This window comes from Trachinotus anak, unplaced genomic scaffold (genome assembly GCF_046630095.1).
Source record: "Trachinotus anak isolate AG129_WGS33_773 ecotype Australia unplaced genomic scaffold, CSIRO_AGI_Tana_v1 ptg000012l, whole genome shotgun sequence".
Classification (NCBI taxonomy): Eukaryota; Metazoa; Chordata; class Actinopteri; order Carangiformes; family Carangidae; genus Trachinotus; species Trachinotus anak.
In genome coordinates this window covers 19,551,788-19,579,666 of record NW_027273863.1, presented here as the reverse complement: position 1 = coordinate 19,579,666, position 27,879 = coordinate 19,551,788, and the positions used below count along the sequence as shown (strand labels likewise).

The window sequence follows — 27,879 nt, the reverse complement described above, 5'->3', positions numbered from 1 at the left end:
ATTATCCATGACTGTTCGTTGTTATTATTGTAACCATGACAACCAAGGTCTGGTATACCTGCAGCCTTAGGGGTGCTGTTTCAGGAGACACTCCTCTGGGTTGTATCAGAGGGTTAAAAAATGACCTGTGTGGTTGTTCAGGTTGGAGGACTGGTTGGTAAATGGAGTTACTGATAAGTTAACGTTAGTGTAAGGCAGTTGCATTTTAAAAGCAGCGTTGCCTTTATCCACAATTTCTTCCCATCTGTGGTTGTTGGATCCAAAATGCTTCCTCACATTCTCTCTCAGATGGTTTGGTGTCAAGATCGTCCGCTTAGACTGGTTCCACAGTGTTTTCTGTTCGCTGAGGGAACGGCCAAATTTACAGAAGACAACAGTGATGGACAGTGCACAAACGCCCCCCCACTGTAGTCAGACATAGTTTGAATGACAGATTAACTATTGCTTCAATTTTGAATAAAGAATGACAGCACAAAGTGCAAAGTTGTGTAAGCAAGCTGTGGCAATATGGACCATCACTTCCTGTTTTTTAGATTACTGTTTTGACAATATGCAAATTTTAAAGTTTTTTTGGGGGGTATTTTTTTTTGCCTTTATTATGGTAGGAACAGTGAGAGAGAGAGAGAGAGAGACAGGAAAGTTAGGGAGGAGAGAGAAGGCATGACATCTAACAATGGGCCCAAACTGGATTTGAACTTTGGGCTGCTGCTGCTGTAAGGACTAAGCCTAAATGATAAGTACTCTACCGGCTAAGCTACCGGGATCCTGCAACCATGTACACATTTTTACAACAGGATTTATGGCCACGGTCTACTCTTCATTTTCCTGTTGGACTAAACCAAACTGTGACCCTGAAACCATGGTTTTTATTACACGCTCAGTAGAAGGGTTAAAGTTGCACTGTGAATCTGATTCTCAAGGAGGAGGAGTAGGTGTTCTCAGAAAACTTTTAACAGATGAGTGAAGGATAAAAAAAAAAAAAAAAAGACAAGTTGAGCAGTCCTCTGCAGGTTTGGAGTCACATCTAACTTAATGACACTGTATCTGATTTAAAATGTGGCAGGTTGTTCTGCGCTCTGTACAACAGATGTTTACCCACCCACCCAGATGGGAATATGATTGTGTACAATTACATCCTAAGCATAAATTTTATGGACAACTGTGGTAATAAAGAAAAAAAAGAGACAAAACCCACGAGTCAAGATTGCATTACAATACTGCATTGACAATGAGACTTTATTCACAATTTGTTTACACCAATAGAACAAAATATCTTCTGTTATTTTATTTTTTTTTGGTTTATGTACAGTGTTAATGCAACAGACCAGCCACCATCTATTGATACTTGATGGAGTGCATGAAAGAAAGAACAGCATTGGGGAAATTGACCTATCGAGCAACCTCACTGCAAAAAAAAAAAAAAAAAAAAAAAGAAGCCCATTATATCAAGTTTGATTTTGACTTGCATCAAAAATGGTCAGTGGAATGTGATACTCTCAATTCCTTCAATGCAGTTTCCCTTATTTCCTCATTTTTATAACATCCATGACAGTTTCTTTAAACCGGCAGAAAAAAATAACATCCCATTCTACATCAAACAGGCTTTGATAAGGAGCATTTCTTGCAGCATGTTTCAGTTTTTCTGATGAAAAATGGAGTCGATTCCAACAACATGACACCGGCTTACTGCAGTATTACATCATACTGGTAACTGCACCACCTTTCAATGCACTTTAACCACAACCTGCACTGGTTTAGAAATGATAATCCTTGGCTTTTGCACAATCAAGGTCCTCGTGCATTAGATAATTGTGAAGTTAAGTTAATAGATAAACCGTTTGCTTGTTTGCTTGAAGAGTTTTGAGGCCACAGTAAAACAATACATCATACTCATTTGCTGAATAAGGAGCCATGCACTAGTAGCATAGTGTATGCAAGTCATATTATTGGTGGTTCCAATGAGACTGGATAAACAAAACTAGAATTTGATGGATTAAATATTTGAAGTGTTCACTCACTGTCAGCCAATCGAAAGCAGTGAAATGACGCTGATTTTACACAAACTGCGAGCTGGTTTCCCAAAGTCATCTTTAGGTAATTGATATATTCATCAATTTCTAATCATTATAGTGGTGTTTTGTTCGACTGAACCAAAACACTACTACCATACTAATATTTGAATTCAACAGGTTAGCAGCACTGTTCAATATACAGGCTACTTGTGAGTAATGTGACTTGTGTTCACCTGCTGATGGAGGTCTTAGTTGGGCAGCATGAATCTAAAATAAATCTAATGCAGAAATGCACTAGTGGAACGAGACTGGAGGAGTGATTTTATCTGAAAGTGCCACACTGGCGTTTTTTTTTTCATTTAAATACAAAGCAAGGATACTTCAAGTTCAATTATTTTTGCATGTTAAAGTGGTGATAAATGAAGACTGATTAGAAAAGACTGCTCTGGATTATTTCGGAACAACATTAGTCTCCGAATTGATTTTTTTTTTATCTGAAGGGAATGAATGGAAACCGGTGGCTGTCTGGACAGAGGTAAAACACTGCTCAAAGATGTGAAATTTGGTTAGTAACTATTTAAAGTAAAAGTAGTTTGTAGTAAATTGACAAATAGACCTTTAATGCTGTTTTTGCTCCTTTCATGTACAACAGAACAAAAACCCAGTGAGCTTCAAGATGCTTTTGGGAAAACCAGCTGAGTGTCACTGGAAAATAGTTTTAAATGCAACACAGGTTCAGCTACTGTACATGTACAAATAATCCATTAATGCTACATAGAAGAACTGCTATTCAGAAGCAAAACGATCCCCTTTTATCCTTAAAGTACTAGTCAGAAACACTTGATTTTATAATGGCCTCATTCCAGTGTGCACTGGTTCATATTGAGATATAAAAGGACGATATTACTGCTGCTGAAGTGTCATAAACTTGTGGACAGAGGGTGACTTCCTTCTCCCAGGTGATTAAAGACGCCATGTTCCTCAGTGTTTATCAGAGGGATTTTCTTTAAGTACCAGCACAGCAAACTTTTAATCCACAGGTTAATCCGCTGGAGTGAGGCCATTTTTAAAATGAAGCATTCCACACTAGCCTTGTTTCCAGGTGGCTACACACATCCACCAGTCCAACTGTTGTGTTTTTATTAAGGCAGACATTTAGTGTTACTTCACTGACAAGCCACGATATTGGTTGTCCACAAGAGATAACGATTCATGTTGAAGAAACACAATATTGCTTCTACTAGGATGATCAAAAGTACGCATTGAAAAAAAAAAAGAAGTTATTTAACCTCCTTTTTTAAAATAAGAGGGATATCACCAGGGTCTTCTGTTATAATGTTTCACCACTTAGTTCTACGAAAAATAAGCCTTTACGGGCAATAAAGTATTTTGTCTCATATCTACCTTGCTGACCAACACTTGGCGCTTTTGAGTTACACTGTGACACTCTAGCATAATGCATAGAAACATGAAATAAAGCATGGCACTAGAAATCAAACACAAGTACGATTCAGTGATACAGACGCGATGATCAACATCATACACTCACCCAGAGCAAAGACCAATCAGCAGCGTCAGTTTGGTAAAACACTGAGGTTTGGCAAACAGCTATACTGAAGCTCCTTACATTGATTTATTTAATCTGGATTGAACTGGTTTTGATCTCAAAGAACCAGAGCTGAACCTTGCTTTTTCCAACTGACGCCCAGGAGGTCAATGCTCATCTAGAAACAGAAACTATAATAAATATACTCTAAACAGAACATAGAGAAACATTTTCATCCATCTATCAAAATGTGTTTAAATGCAGTGAAATGCCACTTTGGAAAACAGGCTGCATGGGTCATTCCAATAGAGGGAAGGTCTATCTATGTACAGGATTGATTCAACGGTTTCCTGGCACAATGTTTACTTAGATGGGAGGAGAGGAGGAGTGAAAGGTGGTGACAAGGTGTGGAAGTAAAAGGAGAGGAGACAAGAGGGAAAAGGAGGAAAGGAGGCGACAAGAGGAAAGAAGGAGAGGAGGAGATGAGACAAAAGAGACAGCGACAGGGGCACACGACAAAAGGAGAGAGAGCGTAAAATGATGAATCAAAATAGAGATCAAAATGTCAGCAGAGAAGTATGAGAGGAGGAAGGCAGAGGAGATAAGAAAACTAAAAAAAGCAGTAACAGGGATCATCCTCCAGTTAGGACAGAAGAAGAGGAGGAGAGGACAAGTGGAGGACATCTGTTGAAGGAGGTGCTCCTTCCTACTGTGGAAGAGCTTTCAGAATGGCGTTCACCTCCTCTGCAACGGCCGTCAATGCAAACTCAAACTGATCCTGGAGCCAGACAAAGACAGGAAACAGAAAAAAAGAGAGAGACAGGGAAAGTGAAAAGTACTGAAACACACATGTAGGAGCAAAACTCTGCCAAAGAGGCCTTCGGCAAGATGATGAACCTGGTGTTCCAGCAGGAACAACAACCTGGTGTTTCAGATTTGGCTGCTTAACAAAGTCCTACAGAATCTTTGACTTTTGTTCCCTGCTTGGTTTCAGTTTGATTTTCTTATGGGCCTGGCTTTGTGCAGGGGGGCACTGCCATGTTGAAACAAGAAAGGCCAAAACACAAACTACTGACACAAAGTTGGAAATATACTACTGTGTAAAATATCATTGCGTGCTGCAGCATAAACCTGAGAAAGAGAAAACATGCAAAGGTGCACAGGCGGACAGGGGTGTTGAAAAGAGGCAGTGATGTCGTGTAGTTATTTAGCTCTGGGTTTTGACTCTTGGGATGCAGACAGTCTGCAATAATCCTGTGACTGGTCTAATCAGGGCACAAACACTGACTCAACCTCCTCTGCATAATTTTCTAGGAATTTTTTTTTTTAAATCAAATCTATATTTTGATTTAGAGTTGACAAAATGTGACCTAGTAAATACAGCATTATTTATCATTCCTCTGATTTGCATTTAAGTTCCCCTGAGACATTTCAAACTATGTAAAAATGCTCTGCTCTGAATAATATTCCCACATAAAAAATGAAAAAAACACCATGTGGACATATCAACAAGATTAAAAACTTGATCTTCATTTTCAAGTGGAAATGCCCCTGTGGTAAACTTTAGTGGCACTTAGAAAGACGTTTTATTTAGTCACCTTCCAATACTTAACATTTAGTTTACAGAAAGTGGAAGATTAGAGGAACAAACATCTTCCTTCATCTTCATCAGAGCTGAGGCTGTGACTCCAGACCACGAGGGGAATCAATGTGAGAGGGACACAAAGAGAGAGAGAGAGAGAGAGAGAGAGAGAGAGAGAGAGAGAGAGAGAGAGAGAGAGAGAGAGAGAGAGAGAGAGAGAGAGAGAGAGAGAGAGAGAGAGAGAGAGAGAGAGAGAGAATCAAGAGAGCAGCTGTGACAGCCGTTTGCTTAGGATACATGGTTTAATAAAGCCTGGATCAATATGGCCAATGTTTTATACACGTTCTTGGCTTTTCTCTCTAATAATGCTCAGAGATCAGCTGGTAATTGAAGTTTCCAGACTGGTCCCTGTGTCATCCTGATTACAGTGTGACGAACAGTGAAGCTCTGGGGCTGCACAGAGGGGTGGGAAAGGGTCCGCATTGTGGACAAAACACAGTATTTAAAATCTTTCGGTCTTTAAAATGAGATAAAATGTGTGTTTAACTTTATTCTTCACTTGTCAAATAGTGAATACAATAATATCGTAGAAATAAAAAAAAAAACCTCCATGAACTGTGTTTCCATTTCAAATAGACTGGGTTTTCACTCAGTACAGGTGTTAGCACAGATATATCCCCATCCATTTGAATTCTATACATATTCCTCAGTGATCAGGGCGAACCTGACTGTAATCCCTGCAAAATTTCTTTTCAGGAATCGATTGATCTTGCCTGATGCAGAGGAATGAGTCAAAAAAAATAAAAGGCAAATCCATCCTATCTCACGACAGGGGCAGAAAGAACACCAGCTAAGCCGAGACGTTCAGATAAAATACAGTTTTAATGGAGGTGTGATTGATTGTCAGAGACACTGTACTTGGTTGTGAAGGTCACAGGTTTGAGCCCAGCGACTGTCGATGACTAAATATCAGATTCATGGAGGACAAGGTGACATCTGTGACGTTGTGGAGACAATCCCTCAAACTTTCTTTACAAACTTTCCTGAGAAGCATCTTTAGTGCAGACAGTGATGGGCTGCCTGACGACCAGCTGCTTTAAAAGAAGCACTTGTTCCACTGATGTGTCATTAATCATTGTTTTTTTAATTTTATTTTAATTCTTTTTACTTCATTTTCTTTAAATTTTAAATAAAAAACAAACAACACCAAACTGTCAGCAACACTGAACAAACAGTGAAGATACATTTGCTACACGCATACAACCCTGCTGATGTTGCCACTTTGAGTCTTGTATATTTTTCATCCAGTTTTGCCTTTTGAATCTCAGTGCACGTGTCACTTTTTCCAATAAGAAAATTTCATCAGCGATTGTCAGCCACTGGTTCTTTGCTGGTGGTTCAACCCTCCCCCACTTTCTCGTTATAGCTTTTTTACTAGCTGCTAAGCTAACCAGATATCTGTCACTTCCTGTTACACAAAGGTAAGGTAGTCAACTCATTAGGATGTTGTAACCTTAATATTTGTTGTAACGCACAATAGCACATGATGGTTCTACTGCTGACTGTAAACCTGTGGACGTGTGATGGATCTCAGGCATGTTTAGACAAACATCTTCTGTAATTTCTATCTCCAATTTCTTTTTTAGTTGAGTACTTATCCTTAAGGTTTAGTCTAAAATTATTCTTATGCTACTTTCCTCATAGGCTTTTATTTTGATTTCCTGGTTGTTAGATAAATGACCAGAATGTATTTCCTCTCTGGTTGTTTGATGGAGCATCTTAAAATGACCACTTCTTATGTTTTGTGCCAAAGCATCACTTAGAATAAACACTGGAATGGCAAACGTGCAGCCATTACTACAAATATTTCAAGTTTATTTTTTATGACTGTACAATACATTCACCAGATTATTAAAATAAGTTCTATTTTCCAAAGCCTCCCTGCTGCAAATCTGAATGAATCCACATGAACAGACAGGATTCAGGTGTGTGTTACCTTGGTCTGGACCATCCCAGGCCTCTGGTCCCGCAGGTGCTCCAGAGTTGCCGCGATATCAATCTCCTTGGCACCTGTCATGTACACACACACAGACACACATACATTAAAACACACACATATAAAATGGTGTTGGACAGTGTTCAAAGGGTTACAAAGTTAATCCAGCTAACATCTGTCAATCTGGTGTTTTATACCGCCTCCCTTTAGAACAGCGAAAGGCGATTACACTCATCCTCTTTGTACAAACAAACACACGTGCACACACACACACTCCACAAACAGCTAGGTGGTGGTGTTTTATTGTCAGGATGGAAAAAAGATAAAGAGTGAAAAGAGACTGTTGAAGAGGAAATCACAGAGCCGCGTGTTTGTAGCATTTTCTAAAAGAAACTGATCTCAAAGCCCCTTGTCGGTCTTTGACGGTCGTCCTGAAGCCTTTCAGCTGATGAAAGTTGCCCACCAGAGCTCTATCAGCCCCTGCCAAAATCTGACATGCCTGTTTGTGTGTTGGTGTGGTCCCTGTCTGAGTGCCAGACTGGCACCGTGCCCACAGCTGACAGCAGCGTGGCTGCCGGCAGTCGGCTCAATGACCTCCGGCCAAGCACTGGTGAGATTACTACACATTGTGATACACTACAATTAGATTATGATGCTTTTAGAGATGAACACGTGCTCGACATGATTGTATTTCTTCTCTGAAGTTTTTACCAGACCTGAGACTTGATCCCTGTGTGATTTTAAGTGGCTATAATTCTTGTTTTTATATCAAATGATGATGTGAAAATGTGATGAGCTCACGGAGAATTATCCCCCCGGCTTTACGGCTTGATAGTGAGTTTGTGTTCGTTGTTTAGCTGTCTGGCTGGTGCCTGTGTTTTGGTTCACTGTCACTGCTCTCATGGTGTCTGTAACGGAGCATTTAGGAGCTGACGAGCCAGATATTTGCCTCAGAAGAAGAAGAAGAAATTCAGTTAATGCAGGTTTAAGTCTCAAGTCAAGTTTATTTAGGTTGTCAAGTCTCAAGTCTCGAGACTGTCCTCCTGTAAAAAAAACAAAAAAAAACCCCCAAAAAAACGAGGCCCATAGGTCGTCTGTGCCCATAGTTACGTTTTGTTGCTAGGCGACATCTAGCGGTCATAGTAACATAGTGACAGGAGCAAAGGTAAAAGTGTTGTGACGTAGTTTAGAGAGCGACAAAGTCCACGTCAGGAGGAGGTTGTGGTGGATGGATGGGTCAACACAGGAACATGACACAGGAGAGTGGTGTTTGAAGTTAACCACATTGTTATTATTGTAACCATGACAACAAAGATTGTCTTATGTTGAGGAAGTTCTTATTTTAACCCAAATACCCATCTTTTCCTAAACCTAACCAAGCCATATTATAGTAAACAAATGCTGCCGTCGTTGCTCTGTGTGGTTATTATTGTAAACATGTTTTTATTTATTTATGTAATGTTTATATATATATATATATATATATATATATATATATATATATATACTCTTTGCAGGTACAATTTTAGTTTCAAGGTTACTTTCATCTCTTTTAGTCTTTTTCTGCTATAAAATATTCTGACTCAATATAATAATAAATAAAACATTTTCTCATGTTAGGACTTTGTAGGGAAAATCAGCCCTGTAAACAGCTGTTGGGTCTCTTTCACTTATATGTCCAAAATCACATCTGGTTCAGGTTTTATCAGGAGAGTGAAAGGAGGGAAAACTTGGAAATGGAAACAAAAGAAAGTTAAGAAAAAAACTTTAAAAGCCTAAATTACTTGTGCTTTTGAGAATGAACAGTAATGTGAATTAGATTAATTAAGAGGTGATGATGATGATGCTGAAGTTCTGAGGTTTAATGTTCTTAATGCTTAATTACAATATATAAAAAAATAAAGGTGGGTTAAAAGGTTGTTTTTGTTGACTTTGTTTTCTATGGTAATGCGACAGCTAATCTTTAACTGTAGGCGGCATTTCTGTTTTTTAAGACAAATATCTCTTTGACAGACGTTTTTTAAAAATCATGTTTTCTCCTTTTCAGCTTAAATGGACCTTATGTCACTTTCTAATGTCATAGGAGCAGAACTAACAGCTGCAACTTCTCAGTCATTAGCTGAAAAAAAGCAGACAGAAAAAAGGAGAAAGACAGAGATGATTTGAAAACACAGAGGGGGAAAAAATAGACGTTGAGGGGGAATGAAGACGTCTGAGAAAAGAGGCAGGAGCAACAATTAAATACACAAAGAACAAGAGAAAGAAAAAAACATTTCATTTATTGTCTTTCTAATCGTTTTCTTCTCCCTCCTCCTCTTCTATCTGAATTCTGAGGAAACAAAAAGCGCAAGAATCCTCTTTACTTTCTTCTTGTTGTGACACATAATAACTCTGCTTTTCGTTGGCTGCATGAGGAGGAAAATGAATGGTGGGAGAGCTGCTCATTCACACCATTTTCTCTTTCTGTTTCACAGGTTTTGTGAGCTTTTTTTTTTCCTTTTTACAACACAATAAGCTCCCTTCTAGTCAGAAAAGCTGCAACACACTCACTGCTTTAGTTTTTCTTTTTTGGAGGGTGGGGGGGACTTAACAAGCCGAGGGCTATTGTGCAGGTTCTGATAAACCTCAAAATGGACGGCATTAAGAAAAAAAATCGCCTCCTTGCAAAACTCTCCCTTAAAGGAGATGGTGGAAGCATGAAAAAAAAACCCCAGCCTCATTTTGAGCTTCCCTCCTCTGCAAGACCCTCCCTTCAGGGTGGAGGTCAGGGTGGGGGGGCTATAAGAGGAGGAGGAGAAGGAGGAGAGAGAGATGAAAAAAGAAAGACAAGGCTCTTGAGGAGGCCGTGAAAGACCCACGAAAGCCGAAGCTGAGGGCCGAGCTCACCAGCTGGACCTGGGAAAAAAAAGCCAAAAGAAACAGAGGAATGGTGAAAAGCTCTCCGGCACTCGATGGGTTTCATTCAGTTCTTAAGATGAAGAGATGGGTGGTGGTGGTGGTGCTGTGAGGGGGGGGTGACATTAGAGAGAGGAGGGAAATGGGGGAGCCTTTTGGAAAAGGAGAAGGAAAAAAAAAACCCCAAAAACGTGAGAACCACAGCAATACCTCCTCAACCCTGCAACACCGCCATAACTCTCCGATGAATTTACAATTCATTCCTTGCGAGAAAAAAAGAGAGAGGGGAGGAGGGAGAGGAAGAGGGAAGGAGGGAGGGTGAGGGAAACAGGAGTGATTTTGTGTCTGAGAGGGAGGAGGAAGAAGAGGAGGAGGGGTAGGAGGAGGTGGAAAGTGTCTTTGATCGGGATGGAGGAAGCCTGCAAAACCTGGGGGCCTCCAGCTTCTCAGGACAGACAAAAAAAAAACCCAAAATGAGGGAGGGCAGAGAGCTGAGAGCAGCGGTGTGGTGGAGGGAAAACCGACTTTTTTCTCTGGAGGAGATTTGTCAAAAATGCCTCAGAGACAAATTTTACATTAGATTTTTGGTTTGAAGGACACAGACGTTTGTGGAGGGGCTAAGAAAAGATGCTTTTAACTTGTATTATGAGCAGTGGTGTTTGGAACTGCAGTGCTGTCCCCATTTAGTGTTGCAGTATTATATATAGGCTATTAATACCTAGCCGATACTGGATTTTCCAGGCTAATATCATTATTGATGGTGAGTTTGTGAGTTAAAAATGGTGCACCATTTTTCACGTAAACACATAACATAAACAACACTGTTACTTTACTTAAGGTGAAGGAGTCTGTGTGCACTGGCCAACTGAAGCTCAAAGCAGTTCCTTTATAAACTGAGGCAGGATGGGAAGATGTGGGACACACGACTACAGTACGAGACTTTAATAAGGTGCATGTCCAAAAGACTTACTGAGAAGTAAGATATGAGCAGATCATTTTAGATTTCAAAATGGTTTCTGACCTTATTTCATTGGATTATTATTATTGATATACTGTAAGTGGCATTTTAATGTATTATCAGGTCAAGATGGAGCTTTTGAGGAGCATTTCGAAAATAAAATCTAAATGTATTTACAAATAACTGCAGTTGTCAAATAAGTTGGTAAGAAAGTACAATATTTCCCTGCAGAAGAGCAGAATTATAAAGTAATAGAAAAGAGACAAGTTAAGTGCATACATCTAAAATATGTATCAAGTGCAGTAAAATTATTTGTCATCATCATCATCACTTTTGCTGAGCAGATATATGAGCCAATCAGCATGCAGCATGCTTGGACCAAGATCTAATAATGCTGATGATTGGCTGTTTATTTATTTTTATTTTATTTATTTATTTGAGTTTGTGAGCAAAACTGACATTTGTACCCTGGAGTGTATTGTACGTTTCTGTTTGTTAAAATAGATTTGATAAAATTGGCATTAAAGAAATATCGGTATTGAAGTCAAGGTATCAGTATCAGCACCGACATCAAAATTTTTTGAAGTATTTACAGGAGGTGAAATCCACTTTGATTCTCCAAATAAACATCTGTAACACGTCCATCACACAGAGATAATCAATCAAATATATTAACCAATATATAACAAATCAAATATTTATATCTCAGATTACACCCTGAAGGTTTGACCTCCACGTTCAGATTTTTCCAGTCCTCACTAAATGTCAGGCAAAGACTCAGCGCTACAGTAAAACTGTGGTTGTGGTTCAGCCTGTGTTTTCAGGTGTGTTTCTGAAAGTTGTCCGTCTACACTGAAATGAAAAAATCAACGGTAAAAAAATATTTCATCTCTTTCTTCTCTTTGGTTGGAAAACACAATATTTTTGCATTACTGCCACCATCAGCAGGTTACATCTCTGTTCAGACACGTCCTGCTGTGTATCGTTAGCTCCACTGTGTTTCACTTGTGTTTCTGTTGCCAGACGTTTTCCATTTTCTGTTTTTTCCAAATTTATGCTTCATTTTGAAACTGAACAGATGTGAATTAGAAACTGAATTAAAAAAAAACAAAACATTTAAAGCTTTTCTGTTTCAGAGTAAATCTGAGATTCAACTCCAACCCAGCCCCGCCCTTTTCTGCCCGGGCCCTGAGTGCTGAGGAGAGGCCATGGGGCCCCTGATCACAGTGTGACAGCCTGGGAAAAGGCCCCTGATGCTCTACTGACCCTTTGATCTGGAATTAAAGACCCAGGAGCTCGTTCTGCTACAGCAGCACCACCACCATGGGACACTTCACACACATACACACACACACACACACGCACACACACACACACACTTCTACACACTTACAAGAAACAAAAAGATATGCAGACACACACACACACACACAATCTGTGTAAACTGCTGTGTTTGAACGCCAAACTTTTTACTTGCTTTTTTACTGGACTCTTTATTGATAAAAATTGAATATAATCTTATATCTGTCTTATGAGTAAACTGAAACAGAGCTGTCACGTCATCAGATTTTCACTACACTATCATTGTGGCTTAAATACATTTTTAACTTTGTTCATTGTGTGTTTTGTCTCTTTTTAACAAATGAATTAGACTCAATTTTACTTTTAATGTGAAGACACAGTCCTCCGTTTGTTGGTGAGATGACAAGAATATGAATATATACAGCACAAGTACAAGCTCAAGCTTAAAGCAGATGTAATGACATAAACTGAATAACTGTGTCCCAAAAAGAAAATCAATCCAAATACTCTTATATTGTGATATAATTAAATATAATCAGACAGAATTTCAGGAAATGGCACTTCATTTACCGCCATGTCATGAACTGCCGAAGCCGCATGAAATATTCAGTCCCCTACATAATTACTACACTGTGTTTATTATATCACACTCTAATTACAGTAATTATCATGCACTTACAATGTGCTTCAAAAGCACTGGCAGTGAGTCCTAATGACACTTGAAATAAAGTGTTCATGGTCAACAGTGTTTGATTCAAAACAGTTTGCAGACCTTTAAAGTAGGAACATACTGCTGGAGTTTCTCTTTCCTTCCTTTATCTTTCTCTCTTTACACTAACCAAGTCACATGTTGTCTTCCTTTGAATTTTATAGAGTTTATATTTGTTTTATTGGTGTGACAGGATAGAAACAAACTGCTGCCAAAGTGTTGCAGCCTCCATTGAGATAATGAAACAGATATTAATTAGCAGTAATTAAGTAAAAGCTTGTTTGCTTTGGCTCGGCAACATGATTGAGTTGTTTTGTGTTAATGGAAAATGTCATTTGTACCTACTCATCACTTTAATTATCGACTTAAATACAATTATTCTTAATGCCATCACCCAACTTTACACACGGTACGAGTTGCCATGGTAACGTCTCTCCACACGCACAGTAGGTAACAATGGAGGAAAAAAAAAGACAACACCCACCTTTAGCCATCTTGTTGAGGACCATGTCGATCAGGATGTAGGTCCCAGTTCTTCCTGCACCATCACTGCACGGGTGGGCGAGAGACAAAGAGACAGAGTAGGGGTGGGAGGGGGGAGAGAGAGAGAGAGAGATATCTGATTAAGTGCTTTTCAGATTAATACTTGTCATCAGTTAATGTTTCACTGCATATAAAAAAAAGAAAATCAAATAAAACAAAATTTCATTTTCATGTTCCCCAAGAAACATTTAAGATGAGACAGCAAAAGAAAATGAGTGAGTTTGTAAAATATAAAACAAAACCAGTTCAGTCAATTCTCAGATCTTTTAATTTAGTTGCTTTAACTAAACAACCGGCCATTGTTTTTACGATTTCTCATGACAGCAGCATTTAAATGAGCATTTCCTACAGGTCACAGATGATGTAGTGAGAAGCTACAGGATGCTGAATGATCACACTTTGATCCCTGTGAGACCTTCACTCACTGAACCCGCTGTGTTTAGTCCGCAAACCTAAGCTACAGCTTTGTTTTCTCGCCACCATCATGTTCACTTTTACAAGGTTAGTCTGACAGCTCTGTGTTTTTATCCAGACGGGGGCGGAGTGGGAATAAAGATCGGCCTCAGACTGGCCCCCCGGAGCCCATCTGGAAACTTGTTTGAAGCAGTAACACCTGCACATAGACTAATAATTATTTGTTTTTTTTATTGTTGGTCATGAAGAAAAACTGTATCAGAAACCACGTTTTCATATCACAGTCCACAACTACAACAACAAAGCAGCTGAAAAATGACCATACAGCTGTAAATTCCTGTAGATCTGAGCTGATCACCGACTTCAGAGCCTGTAATGAATAAATTAAACTTTCTGATGAAACCAGAGCAGACAATCACAACTACACAACATTATCCTGCTAAATAAGCTCTGACAAAGCTTCCTGGTGTCTTCTGCCAACTGCTTATGCTGTAAAAATCGACTGGTGTTTATACTGGGCTTACTGGGAGCTGTACTGTCCTCCTGTCTGTTGTCTGCAGACAGAAGCAGCAATGTGGAGTTTTCTGGATTTTAACTTCTTTTTTCACTGTTTTTATTTTTTTTGTTGTTCACGTACAGCAGGTCAACGACAGTCCACCGCTGCTGCCTCAGTGTCTAAACTATGATTAAAGGGTAAGCGTGTGGGCTGCACAGCCTCCTGCACTGCCGATCACCACAACACAGCCCCACCTCTCTCTCTCTCTCTCTCTGGCTCATGTTTAATTTTTTTCTCATCGAGCCACGAGGCCATCGGGAAAAGTTACCAGTTCTCCCAATAGCTACTCTAACATTGGATCCAGAGAAAGATCAATAAAGTTTTTTTTCTGAAGTGTAGATGGACATAACCTGATTCCAGAGTTAAACATGTGAGCAGCTGTCAGAGATTTAATATGTTGAGGTTTATGATTCTTGAGAGGAGCAGAAGGGCTGAATCAGGTTTTTTTGATCAGGCTCCAATGTTTTTCTCTTTTTTTTTAAGATGTAAACTCATGTGATGACAAAGTGATGACACAAACTGAACACAAACACAAAATGAATCAGACTCTAATGTATGTGGAGGGAATATTTTGTATCCTGGATTAATTCAGGTGTTGAAAATTGATGTCTTCACCCCAACTAGTCAATTTCACCGGCTAGTGCGTAATCTGACAAACTCAAGTGTGTGTGAGTGTGTGTGTGTGTGTGTGTGTGTGTGTGTTGGCTGGCTGGCATGCATCCATACTTGGTGAATATTTCATTTTCACTGGGGCCTTAGTTATGTTCTGCAAGCCCACGCATGCACACACACACATACACACACACACACACACACACACACACACAAAAACACGCACACACCCAGTGGCAGTAATTGAGCAGTGCCCCCCCCATATATGTGTGTGTGCGTGTGTGTCTGTCTGTATGTGTGTGTGTGTGTGAGTTTCGTACAGGTTATTATGGTGTGATGAGATCTGTCGTATCGCTGCACCTCATCAGGATCATCACAAGATGATCAAAGATATGTGTCATTTGTGTGTGTGTGTGTGTGTGTGTGTGTGTGTGTGTGTGTGTGTGTGTGTGAGACAGCAGAAGCCTGAGGGCTGTGAGTAAACATGTCAAGATGTCTGCTGCCTCCTCTCACTCCATTTAAAATGAGAGACAGAGAAAGGGACAGAGAGAAAAGAGGAAGACAAGACAGAAAGAGACGTGAGAGATAAAAACAAGATGTCATTCCCCGCTCTGCTCCTTAGGTTATGCTTTTCTTTATGTCACTCATTCAGTAATTGTTTCCCCTTTTATTTTGTAAGGCTCACCCCTCCTCTCATTTGAAATGCTTCACTTCCTGCCCCTGTGTGATCGTCTGACCCGCTCCGATTAGTTTCACCTGTCTCCCCTCACATGTGTGTTTAGTCTGTGTTGTCTTCCCTAAGTGCCAGTTCGTCTTTGTACCTTCTGACAATTTCTCTAGTGCTTCGTGTTCCTGGTTTTTGATCCTAGCTGGTTTACCTGACCTTGTTATTGGCTACATCCACACTAAAACGCTGTTTTAAAATACAGGAGCATTTTAGCTATGTATCGGGAATAATCTCCGTTCATACTAAACACACTTGAACTGGAACTACTAGAAGACTGTCTAATCAGCAGTTAGTTAGTTGCAGAAAATACAGTTAACATGGAACAGCGAGGGGAGTTGTAAGATTATAAAATGCAGAATTTACTGGAAAACAGCTGCTAGCAAAGACAACAAGTTTAGCACGACTTGTAACGTGTTCTCCATGTTGAATTTACCCCTGATAGTCATGGTGGGAGGCTAATGTTTTGCAACCCCAGAGATTTCAAACTAAAACAGGTCCAGCATCTTTTCTCAAATGCTCATGTGATATCCTCTTCAAGTTTGCTTAGTATGGACACTAATCACTGGAGACACTGACAGAAGGTACAAAGATGAACTGGCACTTTTAGGGGCTCGGAAACTCCAAGTAGTGTGGATGCCAGGTGTACACATGGCCAAAGAGATGCGGTTTAAAACTAAAATGTTATTCGTGTGGACGTAGCAACTTTGATTCCATCAGCTGTTATGCAAGAAAAACCAGAGATGGACAAAATAATCTGACAGAAACAGAACTGGCAGAAAGAGGCAGAAACCCAGTGAGACAGAGAGACAGACGCTCTCTGAACGCTGTGTGATTATTGAGTTTCTGCATCTGCACTCTTCTCTTTGCTCACTTCTCATCCTGATTGCTTCACTCTGCTCTCTCTTTACATTAGGGTGATAAATGGCTGAGGACAGTTGGCTCTGACAGACTCGTTTGAAAGCTCTACAGGACGAACGTGAGAGTCTCTAGATCCTTTCATTACTATATGCTTAGACAGGATTGGCTGCCTGGCCTTGGGAATGAGCTTGTATTGGTCCAAATCAAGGGTAAGTGAGAATGTAGGCCTCTGTTCAAGGCCTGGTGTCTGACGTGAATAAGTGAGGTTAGAAACGCCACAAGGCACGACAAAAACAGCTGCATCCGACCACGACAGTCTGTTGCTGGAGAATCTGTTTATTACCAAAAGAAACAGCCAACAGAGAAATTAATTCAAAGGCTCAACACACTCATGGTCTGCCCACAAAAGTGCTTCTGCTCTTCTGTTAGAGCACGGCGACTTACACCTGGAGTCTCATGACCTCAGCAAACTCCCATCAAAGCCCCGCCCACCTTTATTCACAAAGCGTGTAAGGGCTCATTTATGCTCCTTTTACATTTGAAAATAGATACGTCTGTTTCAAACAATTTAACCACCACTGCCCACATATTTCCAATCCGTCATTTATGTTGGCATGGACGTGAAGTACGACATCCACTAATGGGCAGCTCAGAGACAATAGTGATGGAGATGCCAATGGTCTCCTCAAGTTCTGCCATTTTGAAATTTTTTTCATCATCTGAATTCGTCATCATCGTCTGAATTAAACTATTGGCTACACTACACAGTGGTACCGCTCTGTTTCATCCATATCCATAAGCTCTCAGAAAATGTGCACAAATACAGACGAAATGAACACAGTACAGAACAGAGCACGGACAGACAGCTCCGTTCATATCCAAATACATATTTAGCATTGAGCATTAATGAGCCTTAATGCTGCCTTAAGGCGTTTCGGCATGATGGGAAGACAAGGAAATGTTTCTGACTTTGGAGTGTTCATGCATTATTACTCCAGTGGCATTTAAGATGTTTACCCTGTTTGCAAGCCTTGCAGTCAGACTAGATGAAGAACTAGAATTACTGCCTTGTGGTTGTAGGCCTCCATGACTCAGGTCACAGTCAGGTTACATACCTGTTTATCCAGAGTTATATAAAATAATAACTGTTTATGTGAAATTTTGTCTTAATTGCTGTGTGAAGTCTTGAGTAATGGCTCCGGAGGAATGTTTTTACCAAATTTGAAGAAATTCCCTCAAGGCGTTACTGAGGTAGTGCATTCATAAGGTCAAAACCGCGCTTTGTTAGGTTACGTGACCTTGACTTTTGACCTTTGACCAACAAAATCTAATCAGTTCATCCTTCAGTCCAAGTGAACATTTGTGCCAAATTTGAAGAAGTCGCGGCGTTACTGAGATATCGTGTCCATGAGAATGAGATGTAAGTACGTATGGACGGACGGAGAATCTGAAAACAATATCCCTCTGGCTCTGGCTGTTGTCGGCACGGAGGCATAAAAATTAAACCTAACCAGTTGTGTCATATATTTGCAGCAATTTATTAACAAGTGAAACATGATACAAACAAACAGTGTATATCTCTGCTTTAATAAACTTCAGTTCTTTTTAACATATTTGACATATTGTAGCTTTCAGAAGTTCCTGATTATGCCAAGTTAGACTTACAGAAGTCTGACATATGTTTTTTTATGCAGGGCACTTCAGAGCATGAATTGAAGAAAACTTCACAATACTAAACAGTTTATCTTTAAACTTTGGAAAAAGATTTTATTGAACATAGCACGTGCTCTGAATTGCCATGTACAATGATCGTGCAGGTTGGAGGACTTCCTGCAACACTTTCATATACATTAAGAGTGTGTATGATGGTTCTATTCACGTTACCTCTAAACCAGATTACAAACATTGACATTTACTTACATTCACTAAGTCATAAAAGTAACTATTGGACCTCAGTGTTTCCCAGCTGCTGTGGCTTTTTGCTTCATAAAGGCAGGTTTCATACTCTGCTGCAGACTCACAATTTAGCTGAGAAATGTCCATCGTGCTGGAAGAACCATTACACCATATTAAATAATAGATCACTTAGTGGAGGAGTGAGCAGACAGACAGAGCGGCAATCTGTTATGGCAGTTTTTTTTTATCTAATCCAATCATTGCAGGATGTTTCTGCAAAAACTGTGGCAGGTTTTTCTGTTAAATACTGATTTAATTATGTCTCACTGGTCTGAGTTATTTCCTCAGGTAGTGGGGGTATGCAGATGTGATCACACACACACACACACACACACATGCATATGCAAATACAACAGCTGCATCACTGCCTACCTCTATTTACCCTCTCTCCCTCTCACCCACTGGCTCAGGCTGTCACACTGCAAACTTTGAAGTGCCTCCAATTAAAAGTTACCATCCTCCGTGGGCAGTTTGTCAAATTAAATTACAACTCTTTGGCTAATTTCTCATTTAAAATGTTTGTCTTTCTCCACATGCTGACCGGTGACGAGAGCTGGTGAGAAATAAAACAGCAGTGTGGACTGCAGGACAGAAACAACTGACACAACTGAACTGGTTAAACCCAGGTTCAAATCATCTGAGCAAACATTTTCTCTCAGCTCAAACAAAAAAATTAAAATAAACTGTGTTAGTTGTGATTATACTTGCCTGCAGTGGACTATGATAGGACACGAGCGTCCCCGGTAGCACTTGTTAACTTTCCTGTAAAGAACACAACAGAAAGAGAAAATCAGTGTTAACATCACATTACGGGTACAGCAACACACAGTCAGTACATATTGTAGCTGCGCTTTTAGAAATAATAACAACGTACACAGAATTGTTCAGTAAATTTCAGTAAACTTCAGTAAAGTTTAAATTGTTTTCTAAGGTTGTGATCTTCACACATTTTGTATCACATGTTAACATGTGATACTGAACATTTGTCCCACACCACTTACCATGTCTATACTGTTCAGTTTAAAATTACTTGAATGACTTCAAGACAGTATGTGTCAGTAAAAACAGGCCTTAGTTATTGTGCAACCTGCACAACAGTTTAATCACTGAGTGTGAATCAAGAGTCAAGAGATTTAAGAGTCAATAGGTGCGTTTCCATTAACCTGCTAAATGCACAATTTGAAACTGCCAACTTAAAAATGAATAATGGAAACACGCAAAAAAATGTATACGCTCACATGAGGTGGTTTTCAGTCTAATCAACAAAGCATTATTCTTTAAGATTAAGATCACCAACAAGGTAACAAGGTTCTAGTGGATCTGTTGCTTTCCACACGACAACATGTTAAAGGTACACACTGTTTATCGTTATTAACCATCGACATGATGTTTTCTTTAAGTTAAGTAATTTGAGCTGAAAGAAGAACATCCACTTCCTATTTATTAAAATGTCACTTCCACCCACATCACACCTTTAAGAACTACATATTTCCTTCATTGTTCTTCCATCAGTACCCTGAAATAAAGAGGAGATACTTATTTTCTTTCTTCCTCTTTCCACTGAAACTTTTATTCAGAGAATGAAAATCACCATGTTGCATAATATTCCACAACAGGGGAATAATTCGTGCTGCTTCCATACACACATAAAAAAAGTCAAACCGTGTGTTGAAAACCACATCTTTAAAAAAAAATGTGGTGGAAACTTCACACCTTATTCATCAAAATGCATAGCAGCCAGTGGATCTATACAAACATGGAGCTTCTCTCTCAGCGAGAGGCAGTGAGCCGTGAGTCTGATCCCAGCTGGAGATTCTATTTCATGGTGATGACTCTAAATAACAATATTCAGCAGGAGCATATTATGTAAAGACATGGTGTGTGTGTGTGTGTGTGTGTGTGTGTGTGTGTGTGTGTGTGTGTGTGTGTGTGTGTGTGTGTGTGTGTGATCCATAATGCATCACTCAGTCAAGGAAAGAAACCTCAGACCTGCAGAATTGAAGCTTCTTTCTTCCATCTTTGTTCTTAAAGTTTCCTGAGTCATTTATGTTTAGAGTGAATTTCATGACCTTCAGGTTCTTCAAACCTCCTGAAATCCTCGTCATAAATCATTGTTTTCCACATTTCAAAACTTCAAATGTATGTTTTACCTCAGCCAAGGTGCTTATGATTTCAGCCATCTTTCTTGTTTGTTAGTTTGCAAGACGTTTCAAAAACGTAGCATAGTTCAGTGAGATTTGGTGGAATATCAGTCACAATGAAGAAAAATGACTTTCTTAAAGAAGTTTTGAACATTTTAGCATTTTGTGCATTTGTGCATGTGCATTTTGATTCAACTCTGGATCAGAACCAGGTGCAGATTAAACAGATTAAACCTTTTCTATTATAATAACAAATGTAGAGGATTATGCAGCTGTGGAGAAGGGTTGTGCTTTTCATGATTCCTCAACTTTCCATCTGAAAATTTCTGATATGTAACACACATGAAACAGAATAATAAATCGTCAGCCATTGGCCAAAAGAGAGCAGAGAACTGCAGCTGATGTTTTCAGGATTTTCTTGGAGAAAGAGTTTCAGTGTTAAATGCATTTCTGAACAGTATCATAGGGTTTGAACAGGGTTTCCTGTCTGAAGAGTCTCGTAGACACTCAACCAGCAGCATCACAGAAGCTGAGGGCAGGAAAAACCCCACACGTTTTCATCTTCCACCCCAACCAAAACTGAAGTCAGAGCTCACTGCAGACAATCAAAAGTGATGTTACCATGGAAACAGCCGGCAGAGGATCACCCACAGGAGGGGTTGGGGGACGGGGGGGTGGGTAATAGAGGGCTGTGGGATTCAAAGGAAACGCCCCGAAAGAGAGATTCAAGCTTGACGGAAAGAGAGATGGATCACGAGTCAGATACAGACAAAAGAGAGGAAAGGAGAGATGGAGTGGTTGAAGACAGAGAGAGTGTGGGGAGAAGGAGAGGGGGAGGGACAGAGAGGGAAAGATGAACTGATGGAGAGAGACTCAGAATACGTCCACTCTAAGCCAGATCATTTTAACACCGTTTCTGTGTGATTTCAGGTTGTTCCCACGAGGAAAGGTACAGTCAGTAGGTAAAGCTCCTCATCTTCACCAACATCTGGAGACATCAATTTCTCTTTCTTTTTAACTCAACAAATCTAAACAAACAAACCCTAAACAAACCCAGTGCATGCGGCCCATACATGAATATGAGAGAAAACTGGAGAACTGGAAAATGTACCTTCAAGTTGTGAACAAGACTCATTTGACTCTATTTGAAGTCTGCATGTAAGCAGTGCTCATCAACTGCTTTTGTCTTCATCATCACTAACACTGTTTTATACAGATAAACTAAAAAAATGTGCATATATTTGTTTCTGTTGTCAGATGAACATACATCGGTTGTGTTGCAGAGAGTCGAGTCATTTGGCCCCTGTAGTACACACCAAACCTCATAGTAGCTACTATTTGCTAATTTGTGAAGAGAATAATGTTTAGTGTTTAAGTGTCTTCACTCTAGAGAAGCTGCATATGTGAAAATAAAATAAAATAAAAAAATAAATAAAAATAATAGGAAACATACTTTATTCCTGCACTAGACACTGAACAAATCACTATTTATGATGAACTATTGCAGAGAAGGTTAGAGGTGGCAGGTAGCTACTTTCTTAACCAAAAACACCTGCTTAGCTTGGACAAAGGGCCAAATCAAAGAGGAGAAGGTGTATTTTCTTAGTGTGGACGTCGTCAGAAACCATCAAGTGAGACTGAGAGAGAAAACAGACAGAGGGGCGTGAGGAAGAGGAAGCGACAGATAGAGGGTGGGAGAGAGAAGGACAAAAGCGACCAGGAGAGGAAGGGAGGCATGGCGAGAGAGAGAGGGGAGGAGGTGGGAGGAGATCGGAGGCAGTCAAGCAAACCATGAGCAAGCAAAAAGGAGAGAGGTCATCTCAGGTCACCGGGCACAGCGAGGAGAGAGAAAGAGGAGAGAGATGAAGGAGGGCAAAAGAAGGGGAGGAGAAGAGGGGAATAAAAGAGGAGTAAAAGGGTGGGGAGGGGGGTCCGTGAGGCCCCTTGGTTGCAGAGTCACAGTCTCCAATGATCACTTTTGTGACTATGCAACTGGGCTTATATTACTAGCTGCAACATCACAAAAATGACACTGGCAACCGCTAGTTAGCTGGTAAAACAGCGGGAAAAGGACAGAGAGGATTGGTAAGCGATGTGTCGGCTCAGTCAGTTGTGAGTGAGGTTAAAAAAAAACAAAAAAAAACATGCTGGCAGGAGCACAAAGGAGGGAGAGATATTTCAGCTGCCATCCTGAAACCATCGAGGTGGAAAAAAGGAAGCACCAAAAAAAAAAAAAAAAAAAAAAAAGGTAAGGGCTGTTGTTGCGAAAGTACCACAACCGCGGTAATAAAAGTGAAAAATATCTCCCTCTGCGTTTGCTTCATTGTGCTCTGACCCCGACGCCCTGTGAGTAAAGGCAATATTTCCTAACTGATGGTGGGTGGTGACGTCCACCAGACCCTTTTATAATGGCTGTGACCACAAACTCTCAGTCTTGATATCTCACCTAATTGATGTGCGCCAGCGACGTGGCGACACTGGGCCTATATATAAAACTGAGTCGGGGTCTATCGCTCGAGAAAATCCACAGTGAATCAAAGAAAAGGGGCCAGGGCAGCTCCCACCTAATAGGCAATACAGTATATCAGTTTAAAAGAGGTCGAAAAGGAGAAGGAGGGGAGCGGCTATAAAGGCGACTGAGATAAAGGATCGCACCAGCAGAGTTCCCTCAATGCATCCTCAATTACACTCTTATCGACTGGAAAATGCCTTGGATGTTTGAGGATATACAGAATTTTTTTCCACCTGCATCTCAGGGTCAAATGAGTCACAAAAGCTGCTCAAAGCCTTTGTGGTTTAGAGGAGGAACAAACCAAGTCCAAAACCATCTACCTAATGTCCTTAAATTTCTTTTTGTTTCTAATAAAAACACAAATGTCCTAAAGAGGTGTCTCCATAGCCATCACTCATACGTTCTACATGTGGCTTTATCAGTCTTTCAACTGCAGTACCTTAAGAAAGTCATAAAAAACTGAAGACAATTCCAACCTTGATTACTTAGATGATGGTGATGCATTTCAGGACTTGTTTTGTAAGGCTGTAATTTACATTTCCAGCAGCCACTTCCCAGCATTTTTCGCTGCTATTTCAGTTCGTGATTTCCCACTTTTCTTCCTGTTTGTGTAACATAGCAAAGTTTACTTGGAGAATATGCAAAACGACGCACCTTAGTGGTATTGAACAATGCAAAGTAACCAGCTGCTACACATTCCCTGGCACAGATAACGTACATTTTCGGTTACAATTAGACAAAAATTCGGCCTCTCTTTTGTTGGTTCGCAGGACTTCTTTACAAATGTGAGCTGGCTTTGTTCACCCAAAGAAAGGACAAAGTTACATATAACCAGCCCCTTTGAGAAATCAACTATAGTGCCTTTTCTTGAAGACGTCATACAAAGTGGTGTTCTTCAGTTCTGCTATGGATCAAAGTGTATTTTTCTCTAAAGACCCCTTTTAAAAAGTTTCTTTCAGACCTTGTGAAACCTCAGAGCTTTTGCTATCTACATAAAAAAGCAGGCTTATGTACTTTTTGTTCTTCAAATAAAACACGAGTTCCAAACTTTATTACTTATTATCAGTTCAGAAAAATATGTTGAAAACAACTCTGTGGGGGAGCATGAGCCTTTCATCAGTCATGCACACTTCCCATAATGTAGAGGTAATGGTTAAAGAGCCAGTCATGGTACCTCCAGCTTTCTGAATACAATATATAATATAAATTGCGGTATGTGTAGTGGGAAGCCAGTGAGGGATCACATCCTTGTTGCCACAAGTTGGGGGCCATCACATGGCTGTTTGGTTCTTCCTCAAGTCAACAGTAGGTTTACAGTAGCATCAACAGGACCACAGCACAGGGCCACGGGGCAAACCAAACTGGTAAGGGGTAAAAAACCCTCCCCTCTAAAACGACACTCTGATTTAAAGCACGCTGATTAAAAGCTTTTGAAGAAGCTCCCTACCTGCGGAAGTCGAGGAGCATCCGGCTGGTCTCCGGGACAGTCTGGTTGAGCCAGGTCAGGAAGTGGAACTGAGTGACGGTCCGTGTCTCGTTGGTCTGCATGTTCTTCAGGTAGAAGCTACGAACCAGGAAGTCGTCGCACCAGATGTGTTCGGACACCAGGTTGACCTGCAGGTAACGTTCGAATGCACAATTAACTAACGTGTATACAACATGTAGGGTTAGTCATGAAATCACCTTACACCAAACACTGGACATCAACATTCAACTGCCATAACATTTGTAACTAGTAATGTTATTTTTTTGTTGTTTTTTTGTAATGATTTAGTTTCTTTATTTCATTGTCATTTTTTATTAATGTCTACAGTTTGTCTTGGACTGGTTGTGTGTTCTTCTTCGTATCTGTGGGTTTTTTTTAATATCTACTCTAAGTGCCCTTTAAATTGCCCCCTGGGGACAAATAAAGTTTCTTGAAGTGAATTGAATTGAAATGAAAGAAAGGTAAAATCAAGTTATCAGAATCTACTAGTCTGTTTATTGCTTTGTATTGCACTGTGACAATAAAACCCATACTTTGAGACACACAGACAAGACTGATTGATGTGAGGTTTGGGACAAAGCTTTATCACTAGATGCTTTATTGAGGGATTAAAACCTTTTGGGATATTTAATCTAATATATTTTGAGCTTTAGAAAATTTATTTTGCTTGTTGACAGTGATGAAGTCAAGCTCATACAACTATTATTCTTCAAAATTTGAGTCAAATGTTGCAAAATGGGAGTAGAATTGACAAATCACTATATATATATATATATATGGGTAATTAGATCAATTCAATCAATGAAAGCCAACCAGACTGCCAAAAAAATGCCATAACCCTCTTTAAAATGGAAAAATATTTATGTTCTGAACTTAAAACATACAAATGCAAAAGGCAAAGAAAGTGAAATGCCTCGCCCCTCCTCACAGTCAGTTCTGCTCATGCTGAGATAATTTACCTCGTAGATGTGGTACAGGTTGGATCCCTCATCGGGCCAGTAATGGTAGCACTGCTTCACCCCGCTCTCGACGAGAGGCGTCAGCATGACAATGACCACGCAGCCGTTCTCCCAGACCATCTGCAAACAGAACACGCACTCGGTTAAGACTCGTCCCTGTGGCAGGTAAAATGGAGCAACATCACCATCTCAAACAGACTCACGCTCTTCCTCTTGAAATCTGGGAGGTATATATTTGTGGAGACATGAGAGTGAACTGTTTATTTAATTAAAGAGTGGTACATTTTATTTTGGCTTTCACAAGATGCTTAACAGCGCTGCCTCAGTGACTACGTTCCGACTGCCATCAGCGACAGTATACATTTATACATTTTCAAAAGGCCTGACATGCAATTACAGATGATCTGTTTCGCAGTCAGTGATTTATGTTAACTAAAGTTCTTTAAAAACTTTTAAAGTCTGTTAAAATGTCAAGCACTCAGCCGTTTCCTAAGAGCAGGAGTCACATGGAGAGCTCGATTTGGAACAAGATCTCTTAGAAAGCTGTCAACACTTCCCATAATCTGCCAACAGGAACAGTGACATGTGTCCTCGCTCACCCACTCGCTTGAATATTGGTCCATAATTAGTTTAAATTTTGTGCTATCTGGCATTTTGGGAGGGTAGATGTGTCTGTTTTGGGGGCGGGAGGTAAAATGAAATCTGAGTTTGAAACTAAACATTTGAGGACGTTTTACTGTGCTTCAAACTTTGGTGACAAACTAGAAGCAAGTCAAGCGTGGTGGCATGAAAAGTAATTGCGGTCAGTGCCGTTCCCTCCCCCAGCTGGGTCATTCCACAGTGAGACCGGGCGTGTGGTCGTATTTTTCCTGCTGGCAGTCATATTCTCACAGCCGGAGGGTGGGCCGGCTCTGGAGATCCATTCGGCTCTGATCAGAGGTAACAGTCGGCCGTTAATGGAAGCCATAAAACAATACCGCTCCCACATCATCGTGTTAGATAATCAAGATGGCTACACCTGCCGTTCAGTCAGGAGTGCCGCTGCACCTTGACAAAGATTTAACTGACGTTAATTGCGGCGGGGTTTGAATTACCGCTTCACTGATTGGTCTCATGCATCTAATGATGTGACTGTGCACTTTTTTGAGAAATGGTGTTAATTCGTTTCAGCTGACAGGGTGAGAACGCCACTGGTGCTGGGACAATTTCCTCCTTATAAAACTTCAGGTTTGTTAAAATGCTAATTTTATTTAAACCCTTATTCATCCAGGAGAGAGTGAACTGCACACTGTGCTCTTTTCTACAGCTGCACCGCTTCTCATCACACAGATCCACGTTTTAATGTCTGGGAGATACAGACACTGTGAGTTCCTTTAGGACTTTGCCCAAGGACACCTCAGCAGAATCCCGATGGGGACCATGTTGTGTAATGCCATATGTGGTGTAATAACCTTGGCAGCTCCTGATTAAGGGGCCTGATAAGACACAGTAATACTGGTTAAGAAGACAAGAAGCCTGGTGAAACCTACAGAGGCCCATAAGGCTCAGAGAGGCCACGTCATGGATCTGAGCTGAATGTGTGATGAGCAGCATGTCTGGTCTGAGGTTTTTACACTGAATCTTTATAGGATCTTCTCAGATGATGATGATGATTATGTTAAGATACCTGTACCTTTGTTTTGTTAAAAAACAATTAAAAAACAATTTTTAAAAACATGAACCTGAGATGGAGGAAAGGAGCAGGGGAGGAAGAGGAGGTGGAGGAGAGAGACATCATGAAAAAATAGAGACAAATAGGAGGAGTCATGCCTGGAGATGGAGAGGGATTAGTGGTGAAGGGAGGAGCAGGAAACAGGGGGAGTGAAATGGTGGTGTAATGGGGTTAAACTTCATTTTCTCTTCCTCCACAGCAGCCCACCAACCCACTGCCCCTACACCACCACCACCACCACCCATTCTTGACAATCACATGACCAGCTTGTTTGTAATCACGTTCATTGTGGATGTTATGAAACTTGCAGCCTCATTTAAATTTTTTTTTCTACATTTTTTACATCATTGTCCTGTTTTGACAGAAACAAAACAGCCTAATAATGTCGTGGTGCTCACAGGCAC

The 27,879-nt window shown here is 40.3% G+C and overlaps 1 protein-coding gene across 4 annotated transcripts in view; it reads right to left on the bottom strand.

Moving 5' to 3' along the window:
• Positions 1-1,198: 1,198 nt before the first annotated feature.
• LOC139628518 (receptor-type tyrosine-protein phosphatase N2-like) overlaps positions 1,199-27,879 on the bottom strand; it is a 221,637-nt gene continuing 194,956 nt past the window's right edge. For all 4 annotated transcript variants that reach the window (XM_071490233.1, XM_071490236.1, XM_071490237.1 and 1 more), the window contains 6 exons: positions 25,765-25,884; positions 24,767-24,933; positions 19,375-19,428; positions 13,485-13,549; positions 7,137-7,210; positions 1,199-4,336 (listed from right to left, as the gene is read on the bottom strand). In XM_071490233.1, coding sequence (XP_071346334.1) covers positions 4,265-4,336; positions 7,137-7,210; positions 13,485-13,549; positions 19,375-19,428; positions 24,767-24,933; positions 25,765-25,884 — 552 coding nt within the window. In that variant the 3' untranslated portion in view covers positions 1,199-4,264. The remainder of the gene's footprint in view (positions 4,337-7,136; positions 7,211-13,484; positions 13,550-19,374; positions 19,429-24,766; positions 24,934-25,764; positions 25,885-27,879) is intronic.